The sequence below is a fragment of the Cervus canadensis genome, chromosome 4 (genome assembly GCF_019320065.1).
Source record: "Cervus canadensis isolate Bull #8, Minnesota chromosome 4, ASM1932006v1, whole genome shotgun sequence".
NCBI classification, from domain to species: Eukaryota; Metazoa; Chordata; class Mammalia; order Artiodactyla; family Cervidae; genus Cervus; species Cervus canadensis.
In genome coordinates, this window is record NC_057389.1 from 94,876,986 (window position 1) to 94,903,632 (window position 26,647).

Consider the following 26,647-nt stretch of genomic DNA (forward strand, 5'->3'; position numbering starts at 1 on the left):
ACAATCCAAGAGAAGATATTGCATAGCACATAATGATGAAGGACTAGTTTTCAGAATACATAAGGATCACCTACATATCAATAAAAGAAACCAAATAACCCAACAAAAAAAAATGAACAGGGCATGAGGAAGCATGAACGGCCTTCATGCTTGAATGGTCAATAAATGCATTAAAATACATTCACCCATTTTGTTATCGGGTAACACAAACTCAATTCACAAACAAGAAATTGACACATATCTACCAGAAAGTCTGCAGTTAAAAAGTCACCAAGTGTTGGAGAGGATGTGAAGCAACCTGAAAGCTCAGCTCCTGCTGGCAGGAGTGTCAATTAGCGCAAACACTTTGTAAGAATGGTTTAGTGGTATTCAGTCAAATTAAAGACACACTCATCTTAATATACAGCAATTTTGCACTGAGGCATGTCCCTCTGAGAGACTCCTGCAAATGTGCAGCAAAACCCATAACAACTAGCAACACTGCTTATCCTCAGCAACAAAAAGAGGACAAGCTAACATGTTCATCATTGGTGAACAAATATGACCATGAAGGAGCCACAGAGACCGTAGTAACAATGGATCTTTCCAATGTAGTCAAAATGCAAAACAATTCATATCACAAAATTTTAAATACAGTTCAAGACCATAAAATGTTTAACTATATCACATACCTAGATGGTAAAACTATGAAGAAAAGCAAGCTAAAAGTTCTCAAAATCCTCAACAGTGGTTCATCCAGGAGGGACGGAGGCGTTGTGATATAGGACGGGCACATGGGAAAATCTGAGGAGATGGTGGTGTCCCGGCTCTTGATCTGGGTAAACAACCCATGGCTGATTCATGTCAATGTATGGCAAAAACCACTATAATATTGTAAAATAATTAGCCTCCAATTAAAATAAACAAATTAATTAAAAATTTTATTTTTAATTGAAATATAGCTGGGCTTCCCTGGTGGCACAGTGGATAAGAATCCGCCTGCCTATGCAGGGGACATGGGTTCCATCCCTAGTCCGAGAAGATTCCACATGCCGTAGAGCAAATAAACCCATGCACCACAGCTTCTGAGCCTATGTTCTAGAGCCCAGAAGCCACAGCTACTTAAGCCTGTGTGCTCTGGAGCCCATGAGCCACAGCGACTGCGGCCTGAGCACCCTAGCGCCGCACACCACAACTCCTGAGACTGAGCGCTAGGGCCTGTGCTCTGAAACAAGAGACGCCACTGCACTCCAACGACAAGCAGCCCCCACTCACTACTGGAGAAAGCCCAGGCACAGCAACAAACGCCCTATGCAACAACAGCAACAAAAACTAATTAGCTGATTAAAAAAAGAAATAAAGTTGATTTACAATGTTGTGTTAGTTTCAGATGTACAGCAAAGTGATTCCATTATATGTATAAACATGTATCCGTTCTTTTTCAGATTCTTTTCCACTGTAGGTTATCACACAATATGAAACATAGTTCCCTGTGCTATATATATTTCAGATCTTGTTGTTTATCTCTTTTATATACAGTAGTGTGTATCTGTTAATCCCAAACTCCTAATTTATCCCTCCCTCCTTTGGTAATCATAAATTCGCTTTCTGTGTCTGTAAGCCTGTTTCTGTTCTGTAAATAAGTTCATTTATGTCATGACATGAGTTTTAAAGGAAATCAGTCCTGAATATTCATTGGAAGGACTGATGCTGAAGCTGAAACTCCAATCCTTTGGCTACCTGATGCGAAGAACTGACTCGTTGGAAAAGACCCTGATGCTGGGAAAGATTGAAGGCAGGAGGAGAAGGGGACGACAGAGGATGAGATGGTTGGACAGTATCACTGACTTGGTGGACATGAGTTTGAGTAAACTCGAGGAGTTGGTGATGGACAGGGAAGCCTGGTGTGCTGCAGCCCATGGGGTTGCAAAGAGTTGGACACAACTGAGCGACTGAACGGAACTGAACTGATGGTTTTTAAAGTGCTAATCTATGTTCCAACATTCTCCTCTAAGTTTGTTTTCTCCCTGTCCCTTCCTCACACACACACACACACACACACACACACACAGAAAGTCAGCCAAAGACTAAGAAAAAACAAGACACATATGCTGGTTTATGAAGAGAAAGAGAAAAGGGACTGAGACAGAAAATTAAAAGATAACGGAGACACAGGAAATGAAAAGGGATGAGGGACTGGCAAGAGGCGTCAGTAAGGAAATGAAAAGTGGGGAGACAGAGGGAAATAAGGGGGGAAAGGGTTGTCAAGGATAATGAGGAGGGGAAAAGATACATGAAACGATACTGTCTCTCTTCTTTCTGTTCTTTTTCCTTTGTATGCATTTTCCCTCTTTTTATTTCTCTCTTCCTCCCTCTTTCTCCCTCTCCATCTCTCTCTGGGTCTCTTTCTCCTACTCCCATCATCGTCTTCCTTGCCTTCCTCCAGATCTTTTTCTTTCTCCTTCCATATCTCTCCCTTTCCATTTTTCTTTCTCCTTTGTCTCTCTCTCTGTCCTTTTCCTTCTCCACCTCCTCTAGAAACACACACACACACATCACTTACAATCTCTCTTTGTTGTTCAGTCGCTAAGTCATGTCCGACTCTTTGCGACCCCATCGACTGCAACAATGCCAGGCTTTCCTGTCCTTCAACATCTCCCAGAGTTTGCCCAAACTCATGTCCATTGAGCAGGTGACACTATCCAACTGTCTCATCCTTTCCTTTGCCTTTAATCTTTCCCAGCATCAAGGTCTTTTCCAATGAGTCGGCTGTTCACATCAGGTGGCCAAAGTATTGGAGCTTCAGCTTCAGCAGCAGCCCTTCCAATGAATATTCAGGATTGATTACCTTTATGATTGACTGGTTTGATCTCCTTGCAGTCTAAGGGACTCTTCAAGAGTCTTCTCCAGCACCACATTTCAAAGGCATCAATTCTTCGGCACTCAGCCTTCTTTATGATCCCTCACATTTGTACATGACTATTGGAAAAACCATTGCTTTGAATACATGGACCTTTGTCAGCAAAGTAATATCTTTGCTTTATAAGACGCTGTCTCCTTCACGTGCACCCCAATGTTCATCGCAGCACTGTGTATAATAGCCAGGACATGGAAGCAACCTAGATGCCCATTAGCAGACAAATGGATAAGGAAGCTGTGGTACATATACACCGTGGAATATTACTCAGCCATTAAAAAGAATTCATTTGAATCAGTTCTAATGAGATGGATGAAACTGGAGCCCATTATACAGAGTGAAGTAAGCCAGAAAGATAAAGAACATTACAGCATACTAACACATATATATGGAATTTAGAAAGATGGTAATGAAAACCCTTTATGCAAAACAGAAAAAGAGACACAGATGTACAGAACAGACTTTTGGACTCTGTGGGAGAAGGCGAGGTGGGATGTTTCGAGAGAACAGCATTGAAACATGTATATTATCTAGGGTGAAACAGATCACCAGCCCAGGTTGGATGCATGAGACAAGTGCTCGGGCCTGGTGCACTGGGAAGACCCAGAGGAATCGGGTGGAGAGGGAGGTGGGAGGGGGGATCGGGATGGGGAATACATGTAAATCCATGGCTGATTCATGTCAATGTATGACAAAAACCACTACAATATTGTAAAGTAATTAGCCTCCAACTAATAAAAATAAATGGACAAAAAAAAAGACACTGTCTCCTTAACACATATTTATTAACACATAATTTATATTTAACACATGATCTCTCTTTAACATATATTTATCACATAGTTACTCTGTGCCAGACACAGTGCTAGGGAGGCCATAGCTAGGGGAACACAGGATGGCAGGGTCCATCGCAGTGGCCTAGATGTGGGCCACCAGGGCGCCTGTGGCCAGGCTCAGGCACGGATGGACCTGTGGGCAGCCTGCGACTCTCTCATTAATTTCACTATCAAGCACTCCCAGCATCACGAGTTGTAGGTCTTATTTATTAAATATTTAACTAGGAGAAACCCAGCTGAGATGAAACCTCTCATTTGTGGCAGCCCCAGGAGAGAAGAACACGGGGCCTGCTGCTGGGATTAAGTGTTGCTGACGGGTGAGACCCAGGGTGTCGGAGGGGGCCACCGGCGGGGACATCCCTCATCCCAGAGGCAGAAAGACCCAGAGATAAGAGAGCCGGGCCTTCTCCCGCTCTCACACGGGATGCCGAGGGGTGATGGAGCCAGGGACAGGACACTTAAAAAAGTCTAAAGCCAGAATAGGTAAATTCATAAAGAAAGAATGCAGACTAGCAACCGGGGAAGGAAGTGGGGATGGGGAGTGAGTGCTTAATGGGTATGGGGTTTCCTTTTGGGATGATGAAAACGTCCTGGAATGAGATTGTGAGTGCACTAAATGCCATTGAACTGTACACTTTAAAATGGTTGATGATCTAAATGGAAAAATAATTTGAAAAAGAATAGTTATAAGTATATGTATTAATAAAACTGAAACACCCTATTATATGCCTGAAACTAACACTGTTAATCAACTATATAATATACAAAATACAGATTAAAAAATAAAATGGTTGATGGTTAATTCTATGTGAGTCTTACTACCATCTTTAAAAAATGGAAAAATTACCCATTATAAAGAGTTCTGTTTCTTCTACTCCACCTATTAGCTCTAAGGCTGATGAACTGATTTCTTAAAAATTAACACATTTATGTACAAAGTGCTCACTACCCACATCCCTGGCCCCCTACTTAGCACTGGGAACCATCATATCATTTATGCCCACAGTCCCGGGAGGGAGATGCCAGCAGGCCCTTGGTTTTACAGAGCAGTGAATCTGCAGCTCAGAGAGGGTAAGTGGCTTGCCCTAGGTCACACAGCTCCAACTCCAGTCCGCCTGCTGTCTGAGTGTTCTTAACCACCCAGTGCTCTCTGCCAACCCCAGCTGAACTTTAGAATCACCTGGGGAGTTTTTTAAATCCCCATGCCTAGGGACAGTCCTGGACCAATCTCATCACCATCTATGGGGTGAGGCTCAGGGCATCAGCATCTTTAAAACTTTCAGGTAGACTGCAACGAGAGCCAACCTCACCTGGGGGATTTTGCTGAGATACAGTCTGGGATTGAGCAGGTCTGGGGTGAGGGATAGAGACCCCGCATTTCCAAGAAGCTCCCTCCAGAAGATGCTGCTACTGCTGGAAGGTTCTGCAACAGCACATCCACAGAATTTGCCATGATAAAGGAATGCTCTCATCTGTAAGGTCTGATACCGTGGGTGCTAGCCACACACGGTAACTAAGCACCTGAGACTTGGCTGGTGCCACTAAGGGAGAGACTTTTTCATTTTGTTTAATGGTAATGAATGTTTAAGTGGAAATAGCTCTGTGGGGCTAGCGGCTACCTTACTGGGTGGTGCAGGTCTAGATAAATCCCAAGGAAAGAGAGATGCAAGACATCCAACAGGTTAGAAGAAAATGACATCCTCGAACTTGAATAAATAACGTAGAGTCTTGAAAATAATCCAGAGCTCATTCTCTTTGCCTGTGTCATTTTTCTTTTTAATTTTTGGCTGCACCACACAGCATGAAGGATCTTATTTCCCTGATCAGGAATCGAACCTGCACCCCTTGCAGCAGAAGCTGGGAGTCTTAACCACTGGATGGCCAGGGAAGTCCCTGCATCTTTAAGTGATCCAAGACCTGGCACAAAGGATGAGAAGACATCTTCGAGAGCCAGAAAGTTGATTCTTCTCCATTCTTTTTTTGTTTGTTTGTTTTGTTTAAAGCATCTCTCACCTGCTCAGAAACCCTCACCTGTTCCCTTCATCAGCCCTACCTTGGGTCTCCCCAACCTACACCTTTCACCATCTAGACAGAGTCCTCTAGGAAAGAGACCTCCAGCCTCATCATACCTGCTCCTCATCTTTTCTGCTCCCTAGAGTGACCCAAACCAAGCCCACACCTCTCCTCAGGTCTCTTCCTAACTCAGGTTTCAGTACCAACATCCTCTCTCTTCACCACCCTGTTTTCCCTCCTGCTTCATTTCTGCACGGTAGCACTTAACCACACTTAAACTGTAGCCTTTATATGGTTCTTGGTCTGTCCCCCAGCTAGAATGTTAGCCGCATCAGGGCAGAGGTTTGGGTCCATCTGTCTGTGTCTGTGATCTAGTGCTTGTACGAAGGCGAAATCAAAGAGCTTCAGCCACCTGTCAAGCATTTACACTGTGCCAAGCATGATATTTTTCATTCATCATATTGATTTCATCCTGACAACATCCCTGGGCAGAAAATACTATTCTGCCTATTGTATGGATGAAGAAACTGAGGATCACTGAAGTTCAGTATCTTCCCAAAGACAACACCAACTGTCAGAGAGCAACCCAGTCCTGGCTGACCTCAATGTCCCTTAACTATTCCCTTATACTATCTCTTCCTATAGGCATGCCAGTCTCTCTGAAGCACACGCTTTCCCAGGCATAACCTGAGCATCTGCCCCATCTGGGCCTTTGTTCCTGCCATGCCATTAGCTGTCCCAATAGGTTTCCCCATTTGTTAGATGCATAACCTTGGCAAAGCACGGGTGCAAGCCAGGAGTGGAGGAGACCACTTTCCAGAAAAAAGAGTGGAGTTAAGATGCCCAAAGAAAGTAAAAGTTGTTTCCAGCAAGAAAGAGTCCTTGTCTTTCAGAGCCAGGGATCTAGTTTAGTCTTTGAGCCTCAGTGTGAACATATGTCAAATGGGGGCAAAAATAAACCCACTAAGCCCGGAGAACTGATATAAAGATTAAATCGGTCAAAGAGCTTCCCACCCAGCCTGAGGACTCATAAGCTCTCCATAAAAGACGCTACCAACTAGACTTGGGAAAAAAAGCAGTCAGTTTCCATGTCCTCCTGAAATATGGCACTTCCTCTTTATTGGAGCTCCAGTGAAATTCCAGGCACGAACAAGCATAAGGACTGAAGAGAGGAAACCTATCACAAATGCAGCAAATGATCCAGTTGCTTTTGGGGGGATAGCGAGGTGCAGATCCTGTTTGGTTAATTGGAAGAGCTGTGACTGGCACTAAATGCTTGGAGAGCTTGTTCTAAATCACATAGTAGCTACTGCACCCTGAAATAAGAGGGTTTTCAGCACCAGCATAAGCACACAATAATAAGGGCAAACTCTGATTCAGCACCCACCATGAGCCAGGCATTAAGTGCTGTTTAAGCCTTATAACAACCCCACAAGACAGGAACTCATGTTATACCCATTTTACAGATGAGGAAATTGAGGTCCAGAAGGTGAAGTACTTGTCCAACATGATGAGATTGGAAAGAAGCAGAGCTGGGATTTAATCCAGGTAGCCTGGTTCTACAGCCCTCCCTCTTAACCACTACACTGCTTCAAACCCAACACAGAACCAAAGAACCCCTCAATGTCTATAGAACCTGGTGCCACTTCCCCCAAAGCTATCTGTGATGAATGTCTCTAGAGAAAATGGAGCTAACGATGTGACCAGAGACGTCACGAAGGAAACACAGACAGCCTGTGTGGATCTGGAAAATGTTCTGCGTCTTTGGAAACTGAAGAAATGTATATTGCATCACAAAGAGAGTCCATTTTTTTCACATATCTGATTGGTTACGATGTAAAATCAAGGACAGTTAGCTGGGCCACATGATCAGGGAAACAGGACCTCGAAGTTTGAAAAGACACAGTCTAGCTCTTCCTGGCAACCTGGCCCCAAAGCCTGATATATGACCCAGCCATGCCACCTCCAGCAATCTGTCCTAAGGAAATAGTGAGGTCCTCGTAGTGTGGCTGGTATTGGAGGAAAAACAGCAAAACATTGTGAATACACAAAAGACCCTAATTCTGTTATGGAAAACAAAAGGTATACATGTGCCAGGTGGAAGACAGGAATGATGCCGCCATTTCCTTTGGAGTACAAATCTTCCCTTGTGGTCCACACAATCTATCTTGTCACCTTCCTCCCTTCACCTCCCCTCACCTGCCTGACACATAGTAGGTAGTCAGTAAACATTTTTGAATGAATGAATTTATCATGAATGCACTCCCCTCCCCCTTCGCATCTCCAAGTGAATCCGTCTCAAGGGTGCCCTAGACATGCCCAAGGCCAGCCTTGGGTGTGGAGACTTAAGAAGCAGAACCACTATCTCCACCAGCAGTACACACCGTGCCAGAAGCCCAGAGAAAAGTGAGACACGATTCAAAAACTGGGCAACAGAAGGAGAAGGAGAGAGAAAGGAAGGTTGCAGCAGCTTTCATTCCAACATTTTCCAACTCCAGCTGAGATTTCCTTCTATATACTCATCTATATTTACATCAACGAATCTGTCAGTAGCAAGCCTGTTGCTGATAGTGTGGGATCTAAAGTTCAGAGAAAGCTGGCTCAGACACCCAGCGAGGAAGAGAAACTGTAAGTAAAATGTAAGTAACCCCCAAACCCTAAATCCACCCACTCTCCTCCGAGGAATCCGTGACATCTTTTACATCAAGATGTCTCAGTCTCTGCAATATTGACATCTAGGGTTGGGTAGTTTTTCACGGATGGGAGCAGGAGGGTGCTGTCCTGTACATTTTAGGGCGCTCAGTACATCCCCGGCTTCTATCTTCTAAGAACCAGTAGCACCCCACCCTCCACATTCGTGACACCCAAAAATATCTCCAGACACTGCCGAAAGTCCCCTGGAAGGCAAAACCACCCCCAATTCAAAAGCACTGCTTCACATGCAGCCTAGGAAAAATTCCAAACCAATCAACTGTTCTTCCCATACTCCTCCTCAACTTTCCAGATTTCAAGTCACCTAGCCTCCAAATCCCTTTTCAGAGTCAAGGAAAGAGGTGGCAACAGTTTTACGACTTGAGTGCAACCTCCAGACCAGATTATTTTCAGTCTGAAAATAATCAGCACCGGGGACACAGCTTTACGCACAAAGATGTTCATTGCGCTGTTGTTTATAAACAAAACAAAGGACTGGGGATGGTTACAAGAAGGATGGTATATCCATAAAGTGGAATGTCATCAGATATTAGCAACAGTCTTTTCTGGAGTTGATGCCAACCCATATAGCACCACTGTGTGAATTTAAATAAGACGCCCCTTTTTCAAGTTGTTAGGTCCATCTGTCAAAAAACTGTCATAATATCTTCATTTTGCTAGAACAAGATACTGACGCTTTCATCATCTGAGAAATTGAAATGATAAATGTACAGTTATGATAGGAGATACAATACCCTTGTGCGGGTGCACTCTGTACAACTATACATGGTCGTCCTGATGCTGTTGTCCAAGAATATCTAGTGGCATGGAAATGCCACTGGTTCATAAAAGCTAATATCCATAAACATAGGTGGAATGAAATACATTAAAATATCACCAGAGATTCTCTCTGGATAGGAGAGTATACATATATTTCACATTCTTTGTACTTTAGGTATTCAACAAATGAAGATGATAGGCCTCCTGGAGAAGGTTACTTTTAGGCTAAGACTTAGACGAAGAGGAGTCAGCCATTGGGAGACCTGGAGAAACAATGAGAAGCAAGCAGAGGGAAGCACCAGCACAGATGCCTACAGATGCAAAAGCTAGATTTGAGCAAAAAGGCTCAGTGGGGCTGAGACAGAGTGGAAGGTGTAGAGAATGGAAGAAATGAGATCAAAGACAAAACAGGGACTTTTTAGATCATGAGGGGCCTTGTAGAACCTAGTACCTCTATAATCTGCAATCTCTGACCAGTGAGTAAGCATCTGGGACATTTACCCAACCTACTTGGAAGAGAGATATTCCATTAGTCCACCACTATTAACCAAGGGAGCAAAAGCCAAGGAATTCCACTTTTAGTCCCAGTATTGAAATGAAAAAAAAAAAATGGAAGTGTTGTTTCCAGAATTTTAATAGTCTTTGTCAAGAACACTGTTAATTTTTCTCATCATTACTTAATGAACAAACACTCATGCATGATACAATGTGGGAACTGTTGGGGGATGTGAGGAAGGTAAATCACTGTTCCCTATACTCAAGGAGCTTTCTAATTAGAGGTAAGACACAAGCATACCATCTTACTGCTTTTCACAAAGCAAGCAAGAGTCGCTTAGCATTGGGGGTGGTAAGTGGAAGGATTCAGTCATCTCCAAGCCAATAAGAACATCAAATATCAGAGACCCAGACAAGGACATCCACCCTTCCACACACCCTTAGATCTAACACCACCCATCCACCCATCCATCCATCCATTTCCATCCATCTATTAATCCACCCATTCATCTTTTTACTCTTCAATCCAGTCCAGTCAGTCACCTGCCATCTATTATCCACTCATATATTTACCCATTCATCCTTTCTTTCTTTCATCACTCATCCTTTCATCGTCTGTCCACCACCCATCTACTTATCACTCATCAGTCTACTTATCCACCCCTTATAACCCACCCATCCAGCATCATTCATCTTTTCTTTGTCTCATCCATCCATCCTGCCTTCTTTCATTCCATCTAACTCATTCACCTATTTGTCCATCTGTCCAACCACCCACAAATCTATCCAACTATCCACTCATTCAACACTAACTGCATAAGATACTTCTCCCCTCTAAATCACAAATATTAATCAATGATCCTAAACTTTAGACTCTGTTGTGATTAGGAACAGGCCAAACTGTTAAAATTCTACATTCTAGCAACTCTTCCAAAAATTTCTGACTATTCTAATTTGTGCAAGACCCAAATGCTCCAAGTCCTTATAAGACCTGCATAGAAGCTGGCCTATTCTCACTGGTTTGAAGTCTTTGTTTTCAAAGATGGTACATTTAGAAAGCAGGGTATGGTTAGAAGAAGGGGAAGCTGTGAGCAGACTGGAAAGAGTCTGGCATTGGAGAAAGCCTGGCAGTGGGGTATAGGGAATGGGAGATGAAGTTGATCAGGGATATAGACAAGGATTGCTGAGATGAGAAAAAATTTGCCTGGGCCTTGGAATCAGGGAATTCTAGTATCTACAAATATTGATAACATGACCCCCCCTAACTGTTTTCCCCTTGAATTCTACATTGCAGCAATGGTGGTTCAGTTGATAATCCAGGAAGATGGGGGTCTCAAGATATATGCCAAAGAATAACAGAGATCAAGGGGATTGAGAGTTTTGGCAAGCAAAGGCAGAATAATAACTAATACTATGTAGCACGTAGGACTTTCCTGGTGGCTCAAATGGTAATGAATCTGCCTGAAATGCAGGAAACCTAGGTTTGATTCCTGAGTTGGGAAAATCCTTTGGAGAAGAGAATGGCAACCCACTCCAGTATTCTTGCCTAGAGAATTCCACGCACAGAGGAGCCTGCCAGGCTACAGTCCATGGGGTCGCAAAGAGTCAGACACGACTGAGCAACTAACACTTTCACATAGCACCTACTGTGTGTCATGCACTATTCCAAGCACTGGGTCAGAAAGGCCACTCAAATAAGCTCATGCTTCCTTCTTCCCTCCCATCGATCCATTGTTCCATCCATCCATATATAAACACATATAATGCTAATTTCCAGGCACTATTTTCTAAGCGTAACATGTATTAACTAATTTGATCTTCTAAGATAGGTACTATTAGAACTCCCTTTAGACAAACTGGGAAACTGAGGCATAGAATGCTTAAAAGACTTGAGCAAGGTCACACAGCTAGAGACTAGCAAGAGTTAGTTTTGGAACCCCATTCCCCTGACTCCAGAGTCCAAGCTCTCAAATCAGCCCTGATGCTCCTCCACTAACAGCAGTCACCAACGCCTATAACACAGGTTGACTTTCAGAAGACAAGGAAGAACAGAGGCTGTCTGGCTGACCCAGCCCTTAGAGAGAAGGATGGGTAGACTGTGAAATGGCTTAGCCAGTGCCTGTCAGATGGCTGGTGTTCCATAAACGCTGATGAATCTCAGCTGATTCTAGCTGAAGCGACATTCCCAAGTACACAGACTAAAATTAACACCTTGAATTCATTCATTCCAAAATTATTTATTCAGTACTGCAGCACTGTTCATAATAGCAAAAAAACAAGAAATCTGGAAACATCCCAAATGTCCATCATCCAGGAAAGTGGATAAATTGTTGTATCATCACAGAATACAATATTATACGGAGAAAAATAAATGACCTCCAGCTACACTCAAATAAAAGAGATGAATCTTAGAAACATAAAATTGAGTGAAAAAAGCAAGGGCAATTTCCAGAAGGCTAAAAAGGCTCAGAAACCACGAAAGTAAAACTAATTAGAGTTAAGGCATATATAAAAGTGTGATAAAATGTCTTTAAAAAGAAAGAAAGGGAATAAGACACATCCAATCCAGGAATTTCCCCGGCGGTTCAGTGGTAAACAACCCACTTGCCAGCGGAGGAGACACGGGTTCGATGCCTGGTCTGGGAAGATTCCACACGTTGTGCAGAGCAACTCGTCGTAACTATTGAGCTTGTGCTCCAGAGCCTGGGAACCACAGCTACTGAAGCCCATGTGCCCTAGAGTCCGTGCTCCAATACAAGAGAAGCCACTGCAATGAGAAGCCTGCACACCACAACAACAGAGTAGCCCCTACTCCCTGAAACTAGAGAAAGCCCACACAGTAACGAAGACCCACCACAGCCTAAGTAAATAAATGAATAATAAATTACTTTTTAAAAAAGACACCCCCAATCCAAGAGAGAGTGTTGCCTTTGGGGGAGTGAGCGGGGGAGGGGCGGGAAGCCAAGGCAGGGTCAGAGGCTGTAGGTAGAAGTAAATTACTGAGCATGTTCTAGTTCAGGGGGATCCCCAAACTGGCAGGATCAGCAGCTCCTGGGAACTTGCTAGAAATGAAAATTCTCGGGTTCCACCCTACACCTCTTGAATCGGAAACTGGGGGCAAAGCCCAACCACCTGTGTTTCAACAGCCCTCCAGGGCATACTGGAGTTGGCCCAAGGGTAAGCATCTCGGCCCCACAGCAGGTGATGCTGACGCTGCCCGGCTGGGGACCACGCTTTGGGAGCCAGTGTTCTAGTTCTTGACTCGGGTAGCAGATCCATCAGTGTGTCTCCATACAGTATTAAAATAATAAGGAAAAATAAACGAAAGGAGAGACAATATCCAGAGTGTGTTGTGAATCCAGAATAGGATTAAAGCAAGTCACTGTTCAAATAAGGTGCAAGAAAACATCCCAGACTCACGTATTCAGCTACTGTAGGTACCCAGCACAGGGCCAGAGTGGTGACCACAACAGACCCAGCCCTTGCAACCATGGATCTACAGCATCCATTCTGGTACTCTCGCCCATTCTGGTACTTCTTACAGACCAATCATATCCACCACATGCTTTCACGTATCTTTCAATCCTCTCACGATCTCCTGGTTGTAGGACTATTATGCCCATTGTACAGATGAAGAGGCTGAGGCACAGTTCCCGGGAGTTGGAGCTAAGATGCACAACCAGGGCCACCTATTCCCAAACCCTTTGCTTCTCCTCCACCAGTATCACCTCCCCTCCCCACCTCTTCTCCTTTCAGCCTCCACCCCTGGTGCTATTGCTCAAACAAGCATATCCCTCCATGGACACCACAAACATCTCATAGCAGCAAGTGAGGATCAGCAGAGGTTCCCATGCCCATTTTTACTAATAAAGGAAATAATAAAGGTTAATGGAACAAAAAAATACAACAGGTTCTCCATACTTAGGGTTGCCGGCAGGGGGGGCGGGGGAAGGATGGGGAGAAGGGACAGTTAGGGAGCTTGGGATGGACATGTACACACTGCTACATTTAAAATGGATAACCAACAAGGACCTATTTTATAAGACAGGGAAATATCCCAATACAAAATAAGAAGTCTTTTTAAAACAAACAAACCAGGAGTGCCTCTTCAAATAAAGAAAATCCCCTTGCCAAAAAAAAAATTTTTTTTAATAAAATTAAAAGGATAACCAACAAGGACCTACTATTGCACAGCACAGGGCAGTCTCTTCAAGGTTATGTGGCAGCCTGGCAGGGAGAAGAGTTTAGAGGAGAATGGATGCATGTATATGGATGGCTGAGTCCCTTTGCTGTTCTCCTGAATTAACACAACATTGTTAATCAGCTATACTCCAGGACCAAATAAAATGTTTAATTTTTTAAAAAGTTTTTAAAAAAGATATAGCAGGTTCTGGAAGGTCAGAAACTGGGTAACCCCCTCACAGAGCAAGTTCTAGGTCTGTACCCAAGTCTCGTTTAAGACGAATCTGTCAGTTTTATTCTCGAGATCAGACTTCGCCCTCCTGCAAACGCTGCTTGTATAAAAATACTTTAAAATTGGTTTAAAATTATATAATACTTTACGCACAGACCTAAAATGAGAACAGAACTTAACAGCATGAATATTATTTACTGGCAGGTGGGCGATGAAATTGCGTTTTCCTTCATTGCTCCACGGAGGGGGGTGGGGCGGGCCTCTTAAATAGTGTTGTGGGGGGAAGGGCTGCTAATACCCGGGTTCCAGGTCCAACCCGAGTAGAGAACACCTTAGAGGAAGACCCAAGAATGTTCCCAAGCTGAAAAGAAGATAAAGCCGCCTCTGACCCAAGAGAGACGACAAAACTTGATCCGTATTTAACTCTGGAATTTCGCGCTTCAGAACTGGGATCTCTCTCGCATTAGCTGCCTTAAATAAGTAGCTTCCAAAAGCACAATTCATTCCAAGATAAAGTCTCAGCTTTTCAGGGGAAAAAAAGTTACTTATCTTCGTCTTTCCTGGGCACTGGCACCATCTCTGGCTCCCGACATCCCTGGGGTGTTCAGAATTCACTAGCAGATAGCTAGCTAGCCGGAAGCAGCTGAATAGCACGGGAGCTCAGCTTGGAGCTCTGCGATGACCTAGAGGGCTGGGATGCGAGGGTGACTGGGAGGCTCAAAAAGGGGGGATGTATGTACACCTATAGCTGATCCACACTGTTGTACAGTAGAAGAAGCCAGCACAACATTGCAAGGCAATTATCCTCCAATTAAAAAAAAACAAAACAGCTCAACGGTAGGGTCACCAAAGTCCTTGTTAGCTCCAAACTGTTGGGCTTTTCAAGATGCTGAAACCAGGACAGGGCCAGGCAAACTGGGACATCTGGTCACCCTACCCAGACAAGGACTAATGCCCAGTGGTTTGTGAAACCCGAGTTGCTGAGCCCACCCACCTGGATTCCTCTCCTGGAATGTTCCCGGTCTTCCTCTATGCTCCCAGGAAGTGAGGGAGAAGGGAGAAAGAAGAGAGACAGAAACTGGGGGGAGGCGGGAGGTAACTTAACCGCAAAGCTGAGCAGGGGTCTACTGCTCAGCTCTCAGGAGTCGCCTGGGACGGCCACAGGAGCTGTCCTAGGCCTGCGGTCTCCATCCTGCGTCGGACCCTGTGGCTCAGGAGGAGGAGGCGGGGCGGGGCAGGGGAGCTAATTATACACTTTCAAACTCCCTCACCTTGTCACCCACCAAGCAAGGAACCAAGGGAGACAAGACAATTTTACCTCAGACCAAAGAGAATAGAAAAATAGGTCAAGTGGCCACGTAGTTCTCCTCCCCGCCCCCAACTTAAAGCTTCCAGAGAGAAAGGAGAATGCAAATGGGTTACCAAAGGGGAACGGGGGAGGGGAGGGGTAAATTAAGGCTTTGGGATTGAGATAAACAGACTACTGTACAGCCCAGGGAGCTATATTCAATATTTTATAATAACCTATAAGGGAAAAGACTCTGAAAATACTTATATATATATGCATAACTGAATCACTTTGCTGTATATCTGAAACTAACAACATTGTAAATCAACGGTATTTCCATTTAAAAGACAAGAGTGCACAGTCAGATTAATGAATCCAAACTGGCCAGTCAACAGAGGGGCCCTTCTCTCCCACTCCTAACCCAGAGAGCCTGGTTTCTAGACAACGTTTCCAAAATAGAATGTAAGGAGAAGAAAGTACTCTCCAATATCATGGTTCATGCATTTCAGAGCTTTCTCTGTAACGGGACACTGGGCTGAGCATTTCCCATGCCTGATCCCCTGTGACCTCCTCGAGATCCTGCCCAGGAACATGAACTCAGAAGCAACACCCTCATCAACTGCATGAGGAAACTGAGGCCCTGAGGCTTCAGGCAGCTCGTGAGTCATCTGAACCCAGGCCTGGCTGACTTAAAGCTCACAGTGCTCTCCCTCACCTCTCTGTTATATTTCACAGTACCACCCGCATCCCTTATGAGTTGAGTTAGCATCCCTGGAAATGTATTAACTGGGGTTTCAGGATGAACGATGGACCCCACATCTCTGGACTGATTCCACCTTCCTAGTGGTGCTTTCCATTGTTGAAGGAGTGCATGTGTGTGCTTGCTACTGGGCGAGCAATGGGGCGGGGTGTCCATAAGCTCCAGGTACCCAACAGAAATCAGGCCTGAATATTCACTGGAAAGGGACTGATGCTGAAGCGCCAATACTTTGGCCACCTGATGTGAAGAGCCGACTCACTGGAAACTGATGCTGGGAAAGACTGAGGGCCGGAGGAGAAGGGGGTGACAGAGGATGAGATGGCTGGACGGCATCACTGACTCACTGGACATGAATTCAAGCAAACTCCGGAAGATAGTGCAGGACAGGGAAGTCTGGCGTGCTGCAGTCCACGGGGCCACAAAGAGTCAGCCATGACTTAGCTACTGAACAACAGCCCAACAGATGTCCCCCCTAAAGCCCCAGGAGAAGACTCCACTCTCAAGGGGCCACTGCTCCTGGATTTCTCGAGCACTAACATTTCAGAGATCTTCTTTGGTCTAATAACCTCACGTACACACATGCCTCCCGTCATCCCACCATCCGAACCTAAAACCCACTGAAAACCTAAAACATGGGTACATAGGTGAATCAGATCTCTATAATTTGGAAAATGGGTAAAGAAAGGCATTTTTGTCATTCATCAGACAAACATTTATGGAGTACCTACTTTGTGCCAAACGTGGTGGGGTGGCAGTGGGGAAGAGGGTGGCAGGCATAGGTCTCACAGCCTCAGAGGTCGACTTTTTATTGCCGAGGCACCCCTCTCCATCAGAGACCCCTTTCTGCCACACTGGAGACCCCACTCCGTTGCCAGACTTCAAACCAGAGCAAGCACATAGCTTCAAGTGACATGCTCATCCCTTCTAATTTCTCTGACTGGCACTTAATGCTACCACTTCTGCTCCTCTCCACACATCCACAATCCTTTATGCTAAACCCTTGAGGCCAGATGCACTTTGGAGCTTAGAACATGGTGCTTTTAAAGGGATCACAGGATGGGAATGTAAAATGGCACAACCACTTTGGAAAACAGTTTGGCATTCTCTTACAAAGTTAAACACACTCTTACCACATAACCCAGCAAACCTACTCCTGGGTATTTATCTGAGAAATAAAATGTACATTCCCAAATGTTTCCCACTAAAACCCATCTACCAATGTTTGTAGCAGCTCTATTCATAATCGCCCAAACTGGAAACATCCTGGGAAATGGAAGAAGGCGCTCTGCTCCAGTCATCCCATGGAATACGACTCAGCACTCAAAAGAATGAATAAATGATACACACAACAACATGAATGGATCGCAAAGGCTACAAAAAAGAATCCAGAATTCAAAGGCTGCATACTGTCTGATTCTATTTATATGACCTCCTAGAAAAGGCAAAACTATAAGGATACAAAGAGTCTTTTCAGATGGCCCAGTGGTAAAGAATCCACCTGCCAATGCAGAAGACACGGGTTCGATCCCTGGATTGAGAAGATCCTCTGGAGGAGGAAATGGCAACCCGCTCCAGTATACTTGCCTAAGAAATCCCATGGACGGAGGAACCTGGTGGTCTACAGTCCATGGGGTCGAAAAGAGTCAGATACAACTCTGTGACTAGACAACAATAAGGATGGAGAAAAGATCAGGGCTTGTGTAGTGGGGTGCTGACTCAAAGGGGACCAGGGGATACTCTAGGTTGATGAAATTATTCCCTATTTTGATTCTGGTGTTGGCTACATGACTACATGCATCTGTCAAAACTCAGAACTGTACGCTTAAAAGGGTGAATTTCACTGGAAGTAATTTATATTGAATACTTCAATAAACCCGGTTTTTGAGAAAAAGAGAAAAAAAGAGGATGCATCTATGATGTGATCTGAATACTCCAAGTATAACTTGTGGACCAACAGCGTGGTCAATCCCTGGAGGCTTGTTAGAAAAGACCCCACCCCAGTGACTTCACGGTGCAATGGTAGCCTGTCTGACTCCAGCGTTCGTGCTAAGTCGCTACAGTTGTGTCTGACTCTGTGACCCCATGGACTGGAGCCCACCAGGCTCCTTTGGCCAAGGGATTCTCCAGGCAAGAATACTGGAGTGGGTTGCCATGCCCTCTTCCAGGGGATCTTCCCGACCCAGGGATGGAACTCACGTCTCTTATGTCTCCTGTATTGGCAGGTGAGTTCTTTACCACTGAGCCACCTGGGAAGCCCCATCTGACTTCAGACCCCACCCCAAACCTGCTGGACAAGACTCACCATTTTAACAAGGCAATCCTCACACTCAGTTAAGTCTAGAAAGTACTACAAAGTATAAATAACACTTGCGGTGGGGTGGCTGGAGCAGCATCCCAGAGTCAAGCATACCTACCATTTCTTCAGTAAAATGTACCAAAATGCACACCATGCTAAGTCGCTTCAGTCATGTCCAACTCTTTTCAACCCTATGGGCTGAAGCCTGCCAGGCTCCTCTGCCCATGGGGTTCTCTAGGCAAGAATACTGGAGTGGGTTGCCATATCTTCCTCCAAGGGATCTTCCCAATCCAGGGAGTGAACCTGCATCTCTATGCCTCCTGCATTGGCAGGTGGGTTCTTTACCACTAGCACCACCTGGGAAGCCCAAAATGCACACCAAGTAGGATCAGTGAAGACGGTAAATTAACAGTAGACATTGGGGTCAGCTCCAGGTAGGTTTTGAACTCCTTAATGAGCTGATCTTTTATTTTTCAGAATTTCGGGATTGTGGAGGGGGGAAAAAAAATCCCAAGGGAAAAGTCATACTAATTTCTACTTCACAAAGAGTTTTGCTCTTCTGGAAATATCTGCCACACTGATCTAGGAGAAGAATTAAACAGCCATTCTCCCTTGCCCTTCTAGCACGATCTACTTTCCGGGTGGGCCAAGGCTCTGATAATATGCTCCAACATCTCCCAGGGCGTCACTGTCTGCTTCCTGTGCAGAACATTCCTCTTTAGAGAGTTTTTGATTAAAAAAAAAAAAGTGGGCATCTGATGTGAGGGGACTGTGGTTTCTCACTGAGATTCCCGAAAATGAGGGGGTGAGAACCTGGAATCCTGCATGTGCTTCGGGAGAAGGAGCAGGATAAGACAGAGACCAGAGTCTGCAGCTCTTGCCATGGCCCACATTCCTACCCAGTGCTCAGGGGACGATCTGCTGGCATCAGCAGGGCTGGAGGAAGATGACATTCACACTGGCGCTAGGAGAGCGTCAGGAGTGAGTGGCATTAAATGGGGACTGAGGAAGGTTGACAGATGCGCCTTATTGAGCTGACAGATTTGAGCTCTTTAGAAGTCATCATCAGAGCCCGTCACAGCCATATTTAAATCAGCCTTCCCATCCACGAGAACACAGAACCCAGGTGTGTGGTCCAGACAGCTCGGCTGCCTGGACTCCTTCGAGAGTGAAGAACACCAATGGAAACCCAAACATCAAAGATTTCCATGTGGGTTTTCTGACTTAGGAAGAGAAAAATCAAATTCCTGAGAATCTCTTTAAATCTCACTGCTGGCTTCAAGCTGGAGCTGCCGAGGACAGTGGGGTGCAGAAGTGGAGCGGGGTGTGGATCACAGAGGCAAAGTGCCCATGAGCATGGAGAATGCAAGTTTGCACCCTCCACCAGCATGCCATGCTGGAATTTGCATGTTGGAGGTAATGCCCAGGCCCTAGGAGCACACAGCCAAGTTCATGGAACGAGTAATGACTCCTCCTTCACATGGCACTGAGAAATCTGCTTTGCCCACTCACCTGCGACCCTCAGTAAATGCTATTTCCAAGTACACGTCATCCGCTGTTAGGTACAAACTCAAGAGAAACGCCTTCCATACAAAGTTCAACTGAAGACACACACAGGAACGTTCCCAGCACCACAGTCTGGAAATTACTCCAATGGCCCTCAACCATAGAATGGAGAACTACATTGCAGAGAGTCAACAACAAAGTATCACACAGCGTTGAGAAGGAAAACCAACAATGACCTGAAGCGACATGGCTCCATCTCATAGACAGATTGCTGAGCGGAAAAAAAAAAAAGCCAGACACAGAGGAACACAGCCTCTGACTCCATTTCCAGGAGGCTTAAAAGGAGCCCAAATGAACCCATGGGGTCAGAAGTCGGGGTAGTGGTAACCCTTGTAGGGGGATTAACTGGAAGGAGGTGGGAGGGGACTTTTGGGGAGCTGGTCACATTCTTTTCCTTTGCCCAGATGCTAATGCCATGATGTTCAATTACTAAGCTGGACTTGACTTGGGTACTTTCCTCTCTCTCTCTAAATACAGGGAAATATATATATACATGTAAGTCTTTATTTTTAAAGTTCTAAATAAGTACTTAAACACGTTTTTTAATGGCAGAAATATTTGGATACTCAAGTCAATGTTCTGCCCCGGTGCCCTGACTCCTCGATGTTTCCACACATCCAATCTCTTTGCGCTGGCCCAGATTTCCTTACCCAGCCCCCATCTCTCTGTCCCCTCCCCTGTCATCCTCTCTCCTCCCCAACACCCCCGCCCCCCACCAAAGCTCAGTCCTGGATGACTCTGCTTGGGGACAGATTGGGGGAGTGGAGAGCGCTCCCCTTTGATAGAGGGACTGTATAATGTGTTTGCTGCCTCAGGCCCAGAGAGTGAACAGAAACTGGCTGCAAACAGCAAAATGCACAAACTCATCACGAAGCTCCTGAGAGCATGAAAGCCAGAGAAACCCTCTCAAGGACCGAGTGCTCCCAGGTCACCTGCATCTCTCTTTTAAGATTCCTCCTTCCAAAGGACTGTTGCCATCCCCTCACTCCCCAACAGTTCTCCGATCTGCAGGATTCAGGCTGGACTGGGGTGAGTTAAGGACACATTTGGACTCCCACCTTCTTCCTTTCCTCTTAGAAGACTCTAAATCCAGGCTCCGGAAGGCAATCTAAAGCCATTTTCAACCCGGAAACCTGTCAGCCCAGTGAATCCTTCCTGGACACCCCCGACTTGTCTGATCCTGCACACAGTGACATCTTGCCATTCTCTGTGCTCCCCCTACTCCTCCAGGGATTGAGGGGAGACAAGCAGAGTGATTACAAGACCCCGGACCATTTCAACAGATCATCACAAGGTTGAAACTTGGGAGGCAAAGACCTGGCTCCTGCCTGGGGCACCCATCAAAATGACATCGTGATTAGTGGTACACCCCTCCCAAAAGACAGCTGCTGAACCTCTGAATTTTCACCACCCTCCAAGTAAACTGTTCACACACACTCCAAAAGCTCAGAGCCCTCTGTTGCAGTTTCGGGGCCCAGAAGCCCAAATCCTGCTCAATCCTGAGCCCTGCTCAAAGTGAATCCACCAGCCAACGTGTTCCTCCAATAAGCAACCCCAGGACTACCCAGGGTTCAGCCTTGTAGGGTGTATAACAGTCAAAACCACACACAAAGAGGATGGGGGGCTCATCAGTGAAGCCCAGGGACCCAACCAGTCCTGTTCATTTTTACACTGAGGGCAGCCAGTTGGAACCCAGCCGAGGAGCAGCACACTTGGGCACGGCACAGTGTCCGGCCGGCCTGGGGAGCAGGGTGCATTCCCCCCACTTGGAATCTGGGTCATGCTTAGATAACTGCTAGAAAGCCCGACTAATTACCCATCCTTGCCTGCCTACATCTCAACAGATGTTAAGCCCTCCTCAAGGTTTATTTCAAGCAGGCACGAATTTAAAGAAACACAGGGGGATCTGCATTTTAATAGCATCTCCACAGAGGGAAATCTGGACTCCACCTTCTTCCTCTGGAGCTTTAATTTTAAAAAAAAAAAAGGCATTTACCTGCCCGAGATGTCCACATGAAGGCTGACTCTCCTGGTGTCCCCTTCTGGGTCTCTAGGGTGGAAGAAGCCGATTCCAACCCAAGGCCTGACAGGGCACCCCAGGAAGGACCCGGTACCTCATTTTCTCTTGTCCTGTCTTTCTTATGGAAGTAGCTCATCCTGGGTCTTTCAGGTCAGGGCCCCAGAAGGGGCAAACTTGGATGTATCCTACACCCCCAAAGATGATGAGATCCCTAATCAGTGGTAGAAGGCAATGGAACCTGCAGACATGGGGGAGAATAAATGCCCCTCAACCCTTCCCAGCCAGCGGCCCACTGGGGAATATTCATTCTGGCCAGTGCTGGCCCCTCGGTATGAAGGCCATATGCTCTCATACTGGCTTTTGGCCCTGGGAGCCCCTAGGTCCCCTCCTTGAGAGGGCGGCCCCCAACCTCGGGGCCAGCAGGGGTGGAGAGGCCTGAGAGCTGAGACTGGGCCCGTCTCTAGAGATAACCGTGGACTCTGGTGAGGGGCGGCAAGGGAAACCCAGCCAAGGCCTTCCCCCCTGTCCTTCCGCTGCCCCGGCCAGAGCGCCCAGGCCCTGGCCGGATCCAGGCTCATTCCGGAGAACTCTGACCCACCCGGAACTGGCTCTAAAGGCCCCTGTACGACCCCCAGGGCCCAGCCCTCCTTCCGAAATCGGTCCTTAGGAGGAATCCACTCCCCCTGGCACCCCCCAACCCCAAGCCTGCACAGTAGCTCAACCCAGATCGGGGTGGAGAGACGCTCCGCACTCCTCCTGGTGCCCCCTCTCCCATCCCCTGGAAGACCCCCCCACCACCGCCTCCCATCAACCCCCGGGTCTCTCTCCCAGCCTGGAAGAGGGGAAGCGGAGGGAGGAGGGGGAGGCGCAGCTGCCGGGGGTTCGGGGCAAAGGATATGGCCATTCGGTGATCTTTTTGGCGTATTTTCTCACCACGTTGTCCTCGCTGAAGAGGAATAGAGACCGGTTGACCGTGAGGCAGTTCTGTCGGACGGGGATGGGGTTGTAGAGGGCCATGGTCCGCGCTCTCTGCGCCATTGACTGCTTGTACATCCTTTGCGCCCCGGGCTGCCCGCCCTGCCGGCTGCCCCCGGCTCCTCGCCCGCCTCCGGCGCCCACGACCACCCCGGCGGCTGCCCCGGAGCCTCCTCCCCCGTAGCGGGCCGGCATCTCGTCTCCGAAGCGGGCCATTCTGCAAAGAGCAAAGGGCTCCGGGTTACGCTGCGGCGAACGATGCGGAAGGCGCCGCCGCCGCCGCCGATGCTGTGAAGACGGCGGCCGGAGCTGCGACTGCGGAGACGCTCCACGGCCCAGCCCATCGGGCGGCGGCGGCTCGGCGCCTCGGGTCGGGGGCTCACAAGGCGGCTGCCCGGCCCCAGCCGGGGATAGCAGCAGCTCGGGACATCTTCCTGGCTGACCCCGGAGAAGGAGGGGCTGGAGGAGGGTGCGGGGGCGGGGCGCGGGGGCCGGGGAAGGGGGGAGGGGAGAGAGAAGCGAGGCAAAAAATAACCGAGGAAGGAATCCAGGCAATCCCCAATCCACCCACTCCGGAAAAAAAAAGGGGGGGGGGGGAAGGCAGTTAAAAAAAAAAAAAACGCACACCCCCTTTAAGACTCGAAGGATTTGCAAAGGACGCCCCCCGGGACGCAGTGGAAGCTTCAAATCCCCTCCGGGGTCCGGGTCAGGCTGGCATCTTGCAAAAGCAGTGCGCTCGGCCCATTAGAAAAAATTTTATTAAGAAAAATAAAAATAAAAAGCAAGTCTTTCCTGGGGGGGAGGGGAAAGGCAGCCCCCAAATTAAAAAAGAAAAAAAAAAAAAAGAAACAACCCTTTCTGTTTTGCTTGAGTTCCTAGACCTTAAAAATGCTGAAAGATCTGTAGTCAAAAAATTAAATTAAGAGTATTAAGGGGAAAGGAAAGAAGGGGAAGGGGGAGGGAAACACTCCGAAGAGGTCTTAAGGAGTCTTGAAGCCGCAGGGTCCCGGTGATTTTTTTTTCCTTCCAGAATCACCAGCGGCTGCCTCTTCAGCCCAAGGAGGAGTGTGAATGTGCGTGTGCGCGCAGCGTTTCACTCAACCGTGCCTCATCTTGGGGTTAAATTGCAGCAATGAAATCCTGAAAATTCCCAACAAGAGGGGGGGAAAAAAAAAACGAGAGAGAGAGAGCGCGAGAGGGGGAGAGGGATGCGCGGTTCTCTTAGCCACTCAATAGCTGCTCCGGATGCTGCAATGCCTAGCGTCCACCATCCCCCTCCCCGCCCCAATGCCTCCTCCTCCTTCTTCTCTAGATTTTGCTAAAATAAGACTGGTGTGGAAGGATGGCGGGGGGAAGGGGAAAGAAAGGGGGAAAACGGGCGCAAAGGTCTGAACCACTGGCCAGCGAAGCTCCAAAGAGGAGCGTTTGATGAGTTTAACGGGAGAAAGACCCACCCCAAGTGGGGGACACATGATGGCCCGCGACCAATCGCGGAGGCGCGAGGGGACCTGGCTTCGCGGAGTTTTGTGGGGGAGAGAGGGGACAGCCGGATGGTCTGGTGGCAAGGGGGAAGTTGGGACGACAGATTTCTCCTCCCTTGGGAGGAAACCTTGTTTTCCAACGGGTTCCATTTCAGTTGCAGACAGCCGGACGCTCCCAGCATCTTGCAAGGAGAAGGAGGGAGGAAGGAAGAAACTTAAAGACAGAAAAGGATGGAGATGCAAGTCTAGAGTGAGTCCTCTACCCACATTTGCTCTATTTAGCAAAACACCAATTTGAAAACCTGGGAGCATGGTTTGATGGTACTTCTGTGAAAGTTTCAAATCATGGAGGCCCTGCAAACTGGAATGAAATATTGACCCCTATCTTCGGAAAGACCCTCAGGGGTGTCCAATCTGAACTGGCCAGGAGCAGATAACTAACCAGGTCCTACTTGGCTGGATAAAGGTCTGGCTTCTGTGTGTCCCATGGTGTTTGCTTCCCTCCAGAGCCACTACAGGGCCCCTTTTATACTGTGAAACTGAAAACACACAGAAAAATACTCAGAGCATAAATAACACAGTTTAAGAATTTGCTGTGAAACAGGCACACAGGAAACTAACACCCAAGTTCAGATGGAAAGGGCACCTTGCTGCCTCTCCGGAAACACACATATACCCATTCTCCTCAGCAATATACTGGCATCCTGATTTTATGGTATTAATAACCTTGCTGTTCTTTATACTTTTACTACTTTATTGTGCATTCCTAAACAACACAGTTCCACTTTGCATCTCCTTAGATTTTATATGAATATATGTGTGTACGTGCTACATCACTTCAGTCATGTCTGACTCTTTTGCAACCCTCTGGACTGTTGCCCGCCAGGCTTCTCTGTCCATGGGATTCTCCAGGCCATAATACTGGAGTGGGTTGCCATTTCCTTCTCTAGGGGATCTTCCCAATCCAGGGATCGAACCTGAGTCTTTTATGTCTCCTGCATTGGCCTTCAGGTTCTTTACCAATTGTGCTACCTGGGAAGCCCCATATATGAATATAATCATCAGTATATGCTCTATGATGTCTGGTTTCTTTGGTTCAACATTATGTCTTTGACATAGAGAACAGACTTCTGGTTGCCGAGGCGGATGGAGGGTAGGTGGGAAAGGGGAGGACTGGGAGGTTGGGATAAGTGTATGCAAACTATTATATACAGAATGGATGAACAAGATCCTACTGTATAGCACAGGGAACTATACAGTGCATAAACCATAATGGAAAAGAACATGAAAAAGAATGTATATATATATATGTATAACTGAATCACTTTGCTGTATGGCAGAAATTAACACAACATTGTAAATCAACTGTACTGCAATAAAATAAGATTTTTTAAAAATTGTCTTTAAGATTCATCTACTTTGGTCACACGGAACTGTGACTGATCACACTTTCACTGATGTATAGTATTTCAGTGAAAGAATAAGCCAGAATCTGTTTACCCATTATCTTGCTGATACACATCTAAGTTGTTTCCAGCTGAGGCTCTTAAACAAACTCCTGCTTTGAGTAACCCTGGTACCTACAAGTATACATTTCTGTAGGAATAGGCTTAAGCATGGAGTTTCTGGGTCCCAAGTAGCATATCTTCAGATTTGTAACATGCCATCAAACTGTCTTCCAAAGTGGTTTCTTTCTACCAAGAAACCACTGAATTTTCACAAAAGCAATATATCGACTGGAAGGCAGGGATGAGAGAGGAGAAAGGGAAGAGGATGAAGAAGACAAATGTTCTCCAAGCTTCAGCGGGTTGAATCCTACTTAGTACTCTTCCGTCAGGATTTGCATCAGTGTTGTATCAGATACTGTATCAGTATCTCCAGGAGGAGAAGGGGACCACAGAGGATAAGGTGGTTGGATGGCATCTCGGACTCGATGGACATGAGTTTGAGCAAGCTCCGGGAGTTGGTGTTGGACAGGGAAGCCTGGCATCCTGCAGTCCATGGGGTCGCAAACAGTCGGACACGACTCAGCGACTGAACTGAACTGGACATCAGTATTTGAGTTCATTTGAAACATACTAGAAAAGGTGACACATCTTTACATAAATTCTCCATTCTGTGCCTGTGGGTAAGCCT

At 46.6% G+C, this 26,647-nt stretch overlaps 1 protein-coding gene across 10 annotated transcripts in view; it reads right to left on the reverse strand.

Moving 5' to 3' along the window:
- CACNA1A (calcium voltage-gated channel subunit alpha1 A) overlaps positions 1–26,647 on the reverse strand; it is a 387,084-nt gene that overhangs the window by 229,920 nt on the left and 130,517 nt on the right. For 9 of the 10 annotated variants that reach the window (XM_043466834.1, XM_043466833.1, XM_043466837.1 and 6 more), the window contains one exon: positions 22,954–23,247. In XM_043466834.1, the coding sequence (XP_043322769.1) occupies positions 22,954–23,247 (294 nt within the window). Of the gene's footprint in view, positions 1–22,953; positions 23,248–23,655; positions 24,427–26,647 lie in introns of those variants that run through there. The other variant, XM_043466839.1, reaches the window with a different exon arrangement.